The sequence below is a fragment of the Dama dama genome, chromosome X (genome assembly GCF_033118175.1).
Source record: "Dama dama isolate Ldn47 chromosome X, ASM3311817v1, whole genome shotgun sequence".
NCBI classification, from domain to species: Eukaryota; Metazoa; Chordata; class Mammalia; order Artiodactyla; family Cervidae; genus Dama; species Dama dama.
This window is the reverse complement of record NC_083714.1, coordinates 143,438,554-143,451,492: the sequence shown is the minus strand read 5'-3', so window position 1 is coordinate 143,451,492 and position 12,939 is coordinate 143,438,554. Positions and strand designations below refer to the sequence as shown.

The following is a 12,939-nucleotide window of genomic DNA, read 5'->3' as shown; positions in this document are numbered from 1 at the left end:
GGGTCCAAATCCACATTAACTAACTGACAAAAAATTATAGATAATTTTATTCTAGGCAATACAAAAGGGCAGGATTGTGGCAAGCATAATAAAACATCCCTTAAATAAAGAGATCAGGGCTCCCCAGAGCACAGGCTCAAATAGGCCCACTACCACTAGTGAAATACCAGTTTAACCACTGCTAGTTTGTGTGCCTTTAGTTAAAGGCTAGTTCATCTGATTAGAGAGCTGGAAGACCTCCCTTGTGTTTTCTAGGAAGGAGCTTGGTGAGTTCTTTCAAACAGATGCCCACATGCTTGGTCACTGTTGGTCTTTCTCTTTGAATTAAGAAAAACAGATCTCTGTCAGGAATTCCTGAGATGGAAATGGTCTGTTCAAACCCATGTAAAATTTCCAGTATTAGCATTACAGGTGATGAAAAGCCAAAGAGTGTTTCAGGACTGCCCTTAAATAGTGAGAAATTAGGAATACTTGTATTGCTCTTCTCAGGATGGGAACAGTGCTTCTCTACCTGGACTGCCTTTTAGAATTACCTGTGGGGTCTGTAAACCCCCTGTGCCCATGATACACCTCAGATCAATTATATCAGATTTCCGGGTGAGGGGATTAACTAGTCTTCCTTGGTTTCTGATTCCCCAGAGGATGCCATTGAGCACCAAGCTCGAGAAGGACTGGGATAGCTATTCGAGAAACTGATTTCTTGGCAGAGCAGTGCCCACTAGGAGGCACTTTGATGTTATATAAACGTCCTGATGGTGACAAGAGCTGAGATTGTCCCATTATGCATTATACAATGGGAAAATGGATACTGACCACGAATTTCATTGGCTGGGTCACTCTGTGTCTAATGAATCTCTGATTACAGGCTTGTAAATTGCTAGCTAGGCAGTAAACATTCACTTCATTTCAGCCGATTGTGGAAGAGGTTGAAGATAAAATGTTATTTATCCTTTGGTGATGTTTCTATATCCAGTGCATGCATATATGTTCAGTCATGTCTGACTCTTTGTGACCCCATAGACTGTAGCCCAGCAGGCTCCTCTGTCCATGGGATTTTTCAGGCAAGAGTACTGGAGTGGGTTGCCATCTCCTCCTCCAGGGGATCTTCCCCACCCAGGGATTGAAGGTGCATCTCCTAAATTGCAGGCAGATTCTTTACCGCTAGTGCCACCTGGGAAGCCAAGGCTTTGTGGGTCAGGAGGCAAAATTGAGGAACTATTCTCACTAACAGTTAAGTCGTGTTCAACTCTGCGATCCCATGGACTGCAGCACGCCAGGCTTCCCTGTCCTTCACTGTCTCCCAGAGTTTACTCAAATTCATGTCCATTGAATCAGTGATGTCATCTAACCATCACGTCCTCTGCTGCCCTCTTCTTTTACCTTGTTTACATATTACATTTAAAAAGATTAAAAGCTTAGGTTTTAAAGATCTTAGCTTGTGGGTCATACGAAAATAGGCTGTGGTCTGGATTTGGCCCACCAGCCATAGTTAGCCAACCCCTATCTAAAGTTCCATTGATATTTTGTTGTATTTCCCTTGCAACAAAGCTAGCCAGATGTCTCTTTATCTTGGCCATATTTTAGCAGTCAAAAATTAACAGTTAAAATCAATAGATACACGAATCTTTTCAACACAACAGAGGGTAACCTGCATAGGATGAAATGCCATACGTAAAATTAGACTGATAATTACTTATTCATTCCTTGAATGATCTCATTACTCTCAGAATTATTAAGATTTACTATGCAGTGAATTGTCTCGGGTGTTCCATTAATGTATAAAAGTAGGCATTAATATAAATTCTAATATAAAATTATAGCTAAATTACCAACGAAAGCAGCCTCTGTTCCATACAATTTAGTGAATCTCAACTTGAAAAATGCTTCTCGGAGGAGGCAGGTGTTATTTTCCTAGCAGAGGCACTGACGCAGCTCACTCCCCCGCCTTCTCCGTCCTGTGTTTCAGATAAAGACCATCCTGAGTGGCTTCATCATCAGGGGCTACTTGGGCAAGTGGACCCTGCTGATCAAGACTGTCACGCTGGTGCTGGTGGTGTCCTCAGGCCTGAGCCTGGGCAAGGAAGGGCCGCTGGTGCACGTGGCCTGTTGCTGTGGCAACTTCTTCAGCAGCCTTTTCTCCAAGTACAGCAAGAACGAGGGCAAAAGGCGTGAGGTGAACATGCGCAGGGTGAAGCCCCGCCCCCTCTGGGCTTACTTGCATCTGCTGACTTTCCCGAAAGACCTGGAACTGATGGGAGCTCTTTGCCTCACAGGTGCTGTCAGCTGCGGCCGCTGCCGGGGTCTCCGTGGCCTTTGGTGCTCCGATTGGGGGTGTGCTTTTCAGTCTGGAAGAGGTGAGCATGAGCAGTGGAGGGGCCCCATGGTTCTGAGCACCGAGGAACACATGGGGGCTCAGCAAGGCAGGGGGCTTTCTTCTTCAACCCTCTTGAGGACTGGATCCAAAGGAGGATTGAGAGATTCCTGCAACTCATGAAGGAGCCACAGTGTTGTCCATGAAATATTTTTTTTTAAGTCTTGTTTTAAAAATTGCCAGTGTGATTTTGATGGGGGCGGCGGGGGGGGGGGCGGGGGAGGGGGGCGTGGAGATTTGCAGTCTCCTGTCTCTTCCATAAACAACATAATGAATAAATAATTTTTTTTTTTTTTTTGCCACCGGAATGGGTCTAGTCCACTGCTCGGCCCACGTTGTAGGTCAAGAGTCAGATAGTAAATACTTGAGGCTTTGTGTGTCTCAGCGCCTGGTCCCAACCACTGAGCTTGGCCCTTGTAGCTTGGCAGGTGCAGCAGACCACATGCACGTGTGCTCCCTGGCTGTCTTCCAAAAAGACCTTCCTTATGAATGCTGAAGTTTGAATTTTCTATCATTGTCACTAGGTATTGTCCTCCTTTTGAGTATTTCCCATCTCAACATCTTTTCTCCCCGAAAAGTATAGTTGATTTACAATGTTGTGTTAATGTCTGCTGTATAGCACCATGATTCAGTTACATATATATAGATTTTTTTTCTCCCTGAACCATTTAAAAGTGTGAAAACCATTCTTAACTCATGCGCCCTCCAGATACATCTGCTGAGCCAGGAGTTTCAACCCAGAATGTGTTGTCTGGAGGATCAAATCAGAGGTTGATTTTCTTTTAGGAGGCTCTTTCTGCCATAAACAGTATTATGATATAGTGTTCTCACTTGTCTATATAAAATAGCTCAAATGCCCCTTAAATGGTATCTGTTCCAATTTTAGACAGAATCCTTTAAAATATCTTTGTGTGTTTGGGCCTTATTTACACCACTGATTGAGGAAGTAAGTTCCTCCCATGTTTGATTTGAGAGTGACTTTCATGGCAAGTGCCTGCAGGGGGCTGCTGATCAGTGGGTCTGGGGCTCTGGGGCAGCTCTTTTGTCTACCAGTCTCTTATTTTTCACTCGTTGGTCACAGGTCAGCTATTACTTTCCCTTAAAGACCCTGTGGCGGTCCTTTTTTGCGGCCCTGGTGGCAGCCTTCACGCTGCGATCCATCAATCCATTTGGGAACAGCCGCCTCGTCCTCTTCTACGTGGAGTATCACACGCCCTGGTACATGGCTGAGCTCTTCCCCTTCATCCTGCTTGGAGTCTTCGGGGGCTTGTGGGGGACCCTCTTCATCCGCTGCAACATTGCCTGGTGCCGGAGGCGCAAGACCACCAAGCTGGGGAAGTACCCAGTGTTGGAGGTCATCGCAGTGACTGCCATCACTGCTATTGTTGCCTACCCCAACCCCTACACACGCCGCAGCACAAGCGAGCTCATTTCCGAGCTCTTCAATGATTGCGGGGCCCTTGAGTCCTCCCAGCTGTGTGACTACATCAACGACCCCAACATGACGCGGCCCGTGGATGACATCCCTGACCGGCCAGCTGGGGTTGGGGTTTACACGGCCATCTGGCAGCTGGCCCTGGCACTGATCTTCAAGATCATCATTACCATATTCACCTTTGGCATGAAGGTCAGTGAAGGGGAGGGAAGGTGCCAGGGGTGGGGGGCAACCCTGTCCTTCTGGAGATGGGACCCCAGAATCCAATCATGCCAGGAGAAAGGGGGAGCTGAGCTTTGCTGAATGGCCTCAGGTGCCGGACACTTGACATTCTTTTGACCAACAAAAACAACACTTTTGATAAACAGTAAGCCTGTGGAGTAGAGATTTTTAACCCCATTTTACAAGTGAAGAAGCTAAGGCTCAGAGTATATCATTCACATAGAGACGTGTGCAGCTTGGTGAATATTCACAAAATACACTTGTGTGACCAGCACCTGAGACCAGGAGCAGAACACTGGGAACCTTTCAGAACCCAATTGTGTTCCACCACAATTGTTTTTGTGGTATTTCTATGAATTGCTTCTTTTTAAAAAAGTCTTGAGAAGCTGTGTACTTGGGTGCAGTGGTCAAACACAAACCTGACTTTTTGCCTTGAGAACAAGGAAGGGTGGACGTTATTAAACAGGTGACTGTCTGTGATGCAGGGGGATTTATTTTCATTCTGGTGCCTGCTGGGAGAAGTCTGCTTTGAAGTCACAGGGGATTAGATGAAGTGGGGTGGGGATAAGAGATGTTCAAGGAATAATTTCCTCAGGAATGTCACACACTCTTGAAATTACACTGGAGGATCCAAACTTAACTTGAATTTGGTTAAAGACCCACTTCCATCCTCAGATTCATGACAATCAGCCAGGAAGGGGTTGCAGTTCATATATGCAGCTGCCGGTCAGTTGGCAGCCACATGCAGTCTCTGTGAACAGAGTCAAGTCTGTTCTGTACTACGTGTCTGATGACTAGAGAGACGGACATGTATTCTCACACAGCAAAATACAAAACATGCTGTTACTGAGGCCTTTCGGTTTATATAGTCTCTCTGACAGGTGTTTGGCCGCTGTATATTCAAGAGGGCAGTAAGTCCATGACAAGGTTTTTGGAAGATGCAAGGCAGGTCCACTGATGTTTTTAGCTTCTTTATTTGACCTGTGAACAGTTGAAGGCCTTGCTTTTCCATTGTCATGCTGTGGCATGACATTTAATTTTAAAAGCTGATCTGAATGACGGGTGAGGGGAGAGAGAGTGGTGAGTATCTCAAGTGACAGATGCGCACTTTGAATGTTATTTGCAGTGGGGCTTATCATCCTTTAATCCACAGCAGGCAAACTAGGCCAGCTTTTGAAGGCGAGGAAATGAAAGTGTAAAATTGCATTCTCTCCAAGTCACAGTAGATCACTGGTCCACGGTTTCCCAGTTGACCCATATTTTGAAGCATTGCCCTGCCTTTGAAGACTGAAGGAAGATACCAGCTTGTCGAGGGAGGCTGAGTTTGCTGGGGGGTGTGGCGTCCGGAATGGGGACCCCTTCCCTCATGCATCTTTCTCCTGTGCTCCCTGCAGATCCCATCTGGCCTCTTCATCCCCAGCATGGCTGTGGGGGCCATGGCGGGCAGGATGGTGGGAATCGGTGTGGAGCAGCTGGCTTACCATCACCATGACTGGATCATCTTCAGGAATTGGTGCAGGCCCGGTGCAGACTGCGTCACCCCAGGGCTCTATGCCATGGTGGGGGCTGCAGCTTGCCTAGGTATTGTGTGGGTGTGGGTGTGTGTGTGTGAGAGAGAGATGTGAGTAGCCCAGGGCTTTTTTCTGCTCAGTCATCCAGGGACCCAGGCTGATGGGATCTCTGCCATCTTGCCACTGTACCATCTAAAATAGTGGGTAGGCAGCAGGGGTGCTGCTCAACATCCTAGAATCTATAGGACAGCCCTCCCCCACCCCTACCCCAGTGAAGGAAGAATGACCCGGCTCCAGCTGTTCCTCATTGCAAGATTGGGAGTTAGTTTGGAGTCTTCCTTTGAATACCAGGGGACACAAGGGTGAGTGCATCTCCTGTCTGTTCTTTGTCATCATTTAACCACTCAGTTGTGCTTGACTCTTTGGGACCCCATGGACTGTAGCCTGCCAGGCTCCTCCATCTATGGATTTTCCAGGCAAGAATATTGGAGTGGGTTGCCCTTTCCTACTCCAGGCCATTTTCCTGTCTGAGGGATCGAATCCACGTCCCCTGCATTGGCAGGTGGTTTCTCTACCACTGAGCCACTTGGGACATGGCTGTCTCTAGCCCTTAAAAATCTTTACCATTTCCAGCTTGAGGGGTTTGGGAAAAGAGCCACATGTGCTGAGACAGAAACCTGCAGAGCCCATATAGGATCCACTTATCAAAACGCAAAGGGTGTGGTCCTGGGTGAATAGACAGCTTGCTGTCACTCACAGGAGAAGAGACCCAGACAGATGTGACTTATGACTGCTGATGCGAGGCTGTGTTTACCGAGGTCTGAGCATGGGCACCGTGTAGGACCATCCCTGTAGAACAAGGGCCAGGACGGAGCTGGCTTGTTGGTCTCCACAGTTCATGTCCTCTTGCAGGTGTGGAGTGGAGTCCTGCGATTCCCTTCCTCTCTTGTGTTGCAGGTGGCGTTACCAGGATGACGGTATCATTGGTGGTCATCATGTTCGAATTGACAGGAGGCCTCGAGTACATCGTACCCCTGATGGCAGCAGCCGTGACCAGCAAGTGGGTGGCCGATGCCTTCGGGAAGGAAGGCATCTATGAGGCCCACATCCACTTGAATGGGTACCCATTCCTGGACGTGAAGGACGAGTTCACCCACCGCACGCTGGCCACTGATGTCATGCGGCCGCGGCGGGGGGAACCGCCCCTGTCGGTGCTCACCCAGGACAGCATGACTGTCGAGGACGTGGAGACACTCATCAAGGAGACTGACTACAACGGCTTCCCTGTGGTTGTCTCCAGGGACTCAGAGCGCCTCATCGGCTTTGCCCAGAGGAGAGAGCTGATTCTTGCCATAAGTGAGTAAAGCAGGGAGTCTCCAGGGACAAATGTGGCCCCAAATTCTCCAAGAGGTTGGAGAGGGTGGATGAGGGTCAGAGGGCTTCAGGCCAAGCTGAAGGCTTGTTTGTTTCACCTGGGGATCCAGTCAGACTACAGGAGGTTTGGGGTGGTACCTGCCTGCTAAGTCACTTCAGTCGTGTCCGACTCTTTGTGACCCCATGGACTGTAGCTTTCCAGGTTCCTCTCTCCATGGGATTCTCCAGGCCAGAATACTGGAGTGGGTAGCCTTTCCCTTTTCCAGGGGATCTTCCCGACCCAGGGATTGAACCTACGTCTCTTACATCTCCTGCATTGGCAGGTGGGTTCTTTACCACTAGCGCCACCTGAGACCCTGCATTTCTCCCAAGCTCCCTCTTTTTCAATCAAACTTTTAAGGAAAAGATCATAAAATAATATCTCGTCACTGTACATTAAGAGTGCATGCTCTGAATGGAGCAATCAGTGAGCAGCTTTACTATGACACTTGAGGGCTATGCACCTGTAGCTCTGACCTAAATTTATTCAAACTCTTGTGGGAGGCCAATGGAGTAGGGTGGCTGACAGAAGCAGTGACCAGTAAGGAGTGTGACAGAAGCAGTGACCAGTAAGGAGTGTGATCACGGCGTCCCCCTTCCTGGGAATGGCACCTAGCAGGACACAATCCCTCATCTATTTCCCATTCACCGAAACAGCAAAACCCCATCCCCACCTCCCTGGTGAGGTTTTCGTGAATGGGCCAGCACCCATGGACTTCCAGGGGGCTCTCCGACCTAGATGCTGAGTTCTTTGCCTCAGAAACCTCCCTCGGCACCGCTCAAGCCCGTCACGTCACTTCATGACCTCATGTCTGGTCCCAGCGGGTCAAGTCACGTGGGTTCCACATGGGTCAAGTCAGTCCTATGGGATGTTTTTCCTCCTAACAGGCTAACTGAGTGAGCTGTGCCAAGGGGCAGGCTATTCACTTGGGAGAGGAGAGAGGAAATGGTGCCCAACTGTTATGTCCCAGAGACAGGTGGCTCAAGCCTGAGGTCCCCTGTCTACCTATGGATGAGCACCTTGAAAGGGGAGCAGGAGGCAGGAGGATTACAAAGACAGGCCTGGGTGTGAGTTTGTGAAGGCCCTGGCAGGGAGGAGCACTCCCCTTGCCCCGCGGTGGTCCTGCTAGACCTCCTGATGCAGCCGGGGCAGGGATCCACAGAACGCATCCTCAGTGCGTGGTCAACACGAATGCCCTCCCGGTCGGCATGTCCCTCTGTCTCACAGTATGCTGGGGGCTGATGGCCTAGCTCCCGTGTGCCCTTGATAATTGAACTTCCAGGTTTGTGAAGTTTGCCTCAGGGACTTTTCCAGGTACGATGGCAGAGCGCCTCACCGGGAACACACCTTTGCTTATCCCCGCCCTTTGTTAACTATTTCTCAGGCTCTCTATTTGAATTTCTAGAACCTTTTCATGATGTTAAATAGCTTTTAAAATATTTTTAAAGTATCTTCATCAAAGGCTTTATAAAAAGAATTTTAAGCAGGCTATAGTGTCTAATTTTAGCATGTTGCTGAAACATATTTACCTCTTTCCAAAGCAACAATTGATTTTATGTTTTAGACACAAAAGCACATTTGCTTTCTCTTTATTATAGGTCCTGTCACTTAATAGGTAGGTGCCTTTAGGCATGACTATAGCCTTATAAATAATGAAATTTTTAAAAAAGTTGTATAGTAGGTTGGGTTTGTTTTAAATTAATCAGCAGCCTTTAAAAACATTTATTCAATCCCTAAAATCTTTTAAGCAAAGGTTGAAATTTAAAAACTCAAGTAATAAATGTCACAGAATCCATTACCTATTGTGTAGCTGCAGGCACACCTGCTAAGAGACAGCTTACTAATTTTGCTGAAACCCATTACTATAATCAAGTGGGAAGCAGTAATTGTCATCAACCAGTTTGAGAAGAAATTTCAGCTTGCCAACTGAGTACTCTCCTAGAAGCTATGTTTGAAGTGTTTGGAGAGGCAACACAGTGTCAATAGTACCTGTATGCTTTCCATTCGACGGAAAATAGTATGAAAGCTGCTATTTACATTGTTTCTGGGAAGGTAAGGTGTCTTTGAGTGTGAGCAGTCAGAAAAGCTGTTTTCCTTCCAGAAGAGTCCAGTACCCTGGTGGAATATTTGTGGAATGAGATGCCCTTTTGTGGATATAGAAACAGGACCTGAGCATTGAGCTAGTAGGGGCTTCCCAGGTGGCTCAGTGGTAAAGAATCTGCCTGCCAATGCAGGAGATGCGGGTTTAATCCCTGGGTCGGTAAGATCCTCTGGAAGAGGATATGGCAACCCACTCCAGTATTCTTGCCTGAAGAATCCCCTTGGACTGAGGAGCCTGGTGGGCCGCAGTCCATGGGGTCACAGAGAGTCTGACTTGACTGAGGTTGAGCACAATTAGGCTAGTAATGATCCTAAGCCAGTTTTGCTTCCAGAGAACTCAGGAGCAGAGATTTTAGATAGATTTCAAGATAAGAAAAAACTGATGCATGTGTGCTAAGTCACTGTAGTTGTGTCCGACTCTTCGCGACCCCATGGACTGTAGCCTGCCAGGCCCCTCTGTCTGTGGAGTTCTGCAGGCACGAATACTGGAGTGAGCACCATGCCTTTCTCCAGGGGATCTTTCTGACCCAGGGATCAAACCTAAGTCTCTTATGCCTCTTCATTGACAGGTGGGTTCTTTATCATTGAGGCACCAAGGAAGCCCAGTAGATGAGGCAAAGAACAATTTTTTTTCTTATGTGTCATGTTTAAAATAGTATATAAGTTGCTCCTGGAAGCTGGGGATGTTGTATTTCCAGTCCATCTCTGGTATGCCAAACCATAGCTGCTGTTTTTATTGGAGAACAGCTAGTACACGTGGCCCCCTTCACCATCACATACACACGGGGCAGTATATAGCACTGTGCAAGGTCCTGGGACATGGGACTTTACTTCTTGGCACTCTTTGCAATGATGAGGCTCTTGCTGTATTCAGCAGGCTCAGGCTCTTCTACTCTTGAATTCTGCAATTAAGTGAGGACAGACCCAGAGAGGACTCCATAGGAAGCCACAAAGATGATTAAAGGGACGGAAAGTTAGAGTCATGGGCCAGAGTTAAGGGAACTCTCATTTTTTTCTTTTTTGCCTGGTGGATGATTTGATGATGTTTCTCCAGCGTATGGAAGAGGCTTGCTTACAAGGGCTCTCTGTCCAGAACTGAGCATCAAGAAACGTGTCCAATCTGTTGGATGAGCTCTTTTCCCTGAAGAGATTTCTTCCTGGGAGTGCTGTTAATGATGGGAGAGGCCATGGGGAACAGTGGTGTCATCTGCTTCTTTCTGCTGGGGATGAAAACATACGTGCAGAGGGATTTCTCCATGCCTTATAAGCTATATGCATGCTAAGTCCTTCAGTTCTGTCCAACTCTTTGTGACCCAGTGGACTGTAGCCTGCCAGGCTCCTCTGCCCTTGGGATTCTCCAGGCAAGAATACTATAGTGGGTTGCCATGCCCTCCTCCAGGGGATCTTCTGACCCAGGGATGGAACCAGTGTCTCATGTCTCCTGCATTGAGGTGGCGGGTTTTTTATTTTTTTAAACTACTGATGCAACCTGGAAAGCCCTTATAAGCTATAACTTATCACAAAATAATCTACTTTTTCTTCTAAATAGTTTTTACTTCTTTTTTTTTCAACCACAACACCTTTGTACTGACCACCACTATAGTTGCTTCTAGTTTTCCATTTTAACCTTTCTTGTTAGTTATGTGTGTTTTATGGAAGCTTTTATTTTTTTAACCTTCGATATCTGGTATCTGCCTAAGCATTTTTTTTTTTTTGCCTAAGCATTTTTAAAATTGTTTAAAATTTTGATTTTTTATTGAAGTACAGTTGATTTACCATCTTGTGTTACTTTCTCCTATACAGCAAAGTGATTCAGTTATACATAGATACATAGATATACATTCAATCCTTTTTCATATTCTTTTCCAGTATATCAGGGAAAGTGGATATAGTTTATCCATTTTATCACAGGGTATTGAATATAGTTCTCTGTGCTCTACAGTAGGACCTCATTTATCTGTGGAAGCATTTTTAATGAACAGGATGATAGAGTATTACCTCCCTGAAAATATGATTTGAGTTTCTCAACCATTGACATTGGGGCTGGATCATTCGTTGTTGAGAGGTGCTTACCTTTGTGCTGTAGTATTATCCTTGCTCTCTACCCTCGAGGTACCAGTAGCAATTCCATCCCCCCGGCTATGAGACTCCAGAATGTCTCCAGATATTGCCAGATGTCCCCTGAGGGTGGAGGCAGAATTACTCTCAGTTGAGAACCATTGCTCTGAAGCCATTGTAGTAACTTACTTGTTGTTGAGTTGCTAAGTCATGTCCGACTCTGCAACCCCATGGACTGTAGCACACCAGGCTCCTCTGTCCTCCACTGTCTCCTGGAGTTTACTCACATTCATGTCCATTGAGTCAGTGATGCTATCTAACCATCTCAGTCTTTTAAAATTTCTTGGCCTGTGACAGTTTGTGAAATTCACTTCATCAACACTTTCCTCATTACCCTCCGTTAACCTGGCATGATGATCGTACTGCTTCTAGCAAGTGCCTTTTTGTTGACTGCAGCTGGTGCCTTTTTGTTTAGCAGCAGAGAGCTCAAGGCTTTCCTTCTAATACCTCCTTTGTGAGCTGGACTGTGTTGTGTATGGGAGGCAGAGCCAAGGGCACTGATGGTCAGTAGACCTACTCACTCATTCATTCACTTTGAATGATTGACTCATGTGTGCATTTGGCAAATATCTGCTATGTGTCTGCTGTATTCTAGGCATTGTCCAGACACTGGGAACACAGTGCTAAGCAAGAAATCACAGAGCTCGGTGCTGTTAGAATCAGGGCTTCTAACTCAATCAGTATATTCAGAGGCAATAGAAGCTTTTTATTTATTTCAACAAGTGAATCCACAGTTGTCTAAGTTGTATTTGGTTTTATGAGGGGTTCAACAAATCCCTGTGATCAGTTCCTGATTGGGGCTTGTGGCATGATCCAAACCTGATATTCAACTGGAATGTTGAAATAGGTGAAATTCCCATTATGTGGGACTTTGAGAAAATCAGTCTGTCTATGAAAATGAGTGGGCTTCTCCAGTGGCTCAGATGATAATCTACCTGCAGTGCAGGAGATCCAGGTTCAATCTCTGGGTCAGGAAGATCCCCTGGAGAAGGAAATGACAACCCATTCCAGTATTCTGGCCTGGGAAATCCCATGGATGGAGGAGCCTGGTGGGCTGCATTCAATGGGGTCGAAAAGAGTTGGACACGACTGAGCAACTAATGCTTTCACTTTCATGAAAATGAGTAGTAAGTGTGTTGACTGTTGCTTCTCACCTTAGTGTTTTAGGATAGAGCTGTCTTGATTTAGGAGAGAAATGTGGAATGTGTATTGTGTGGCATCTACATCTGCAAACACATTGTGCACCAGTGTCATCTGGTATTTGGGGTTGAATCCTACTCCATTTGATGTAACTCGATTGAATCTGACACACATACTGTGCAGGCATTTGCCCAGCGGGCCCTCTGTTCCCCTTTTAAACAGAGACCCCTTTTCAAACTCAGTCTGACCCCGAATGCTGCCAGTTTTCCATTAGAGTACTCTGTGGCAATAAATGGCTTTAGAGCCAGCAGTTAGAATTTTTATTTTTCAAAGAACAATATAGGTGAATAGTCGTCTTTGAGAAGGCAAAAAAAGTGTATTATAGAAACCAGGATTCATTTTAAGGCAAGCCTTGCTGTACCTTTTCCCTAACCTTTTCCCATGAACCAAAAGAAAGATTAAAATTCCAACAGAAGGAAAATCGCCTTGGAGAAATATCTGGAGACCGATGGATTTATTTCATGTGTGACTTAAAATAGCCTTGGTTTCTAGTACCACATAAAGCTGTATTTCTAATGAGTTCCTGTTACCCTACTTTTTCTGCAGCTTTTTTTCACATGGGCCTGTC

General features: G+C 46.4%; 1 protein-coding gene across 4 annotated transcripts in view; it reads left to right on the top strand.

Moving 5' to 3' along the window:
• CLCN4 (chloride voltage-gated channel 4) overlaps nucleotides 1–12,939 on the top strand; it is a 72,363-nt gene that overhangs the window by 45,442 nt on the left and 13,982 nt on the right. For all 4 annotated transcript variants that reach the window (XM_061137959.1, XM_061137960.1, XM_061137958.1 and 1 more), the window contains 5 exons: nucleotides 1,967–2,173; nucleotides 2,274–2,354; nucleotides 3,453–3,998; nucleotides 5,423–5,609; nucleotides 6,497–6,895. In XM_061137959.1, coding sequence (XP_060993942.1) covers nucleotides 1,967–2,173; nucleotides 2,274–2,354; nucleotides 3,453–3,998; nucleotides 5,423–5,609; nucleotides 6,497–6,895 — 1,420 coding nt within the window. The remainder of the gene's footprint in view (nucleotides 1–1,966; nucleotides 2,174–2,273; nucleotides 2,355–3,452; nucleotides 3,999–5,422; nucleotides 5,610–6,496; nucleotides 6,896–12,939) is intronic.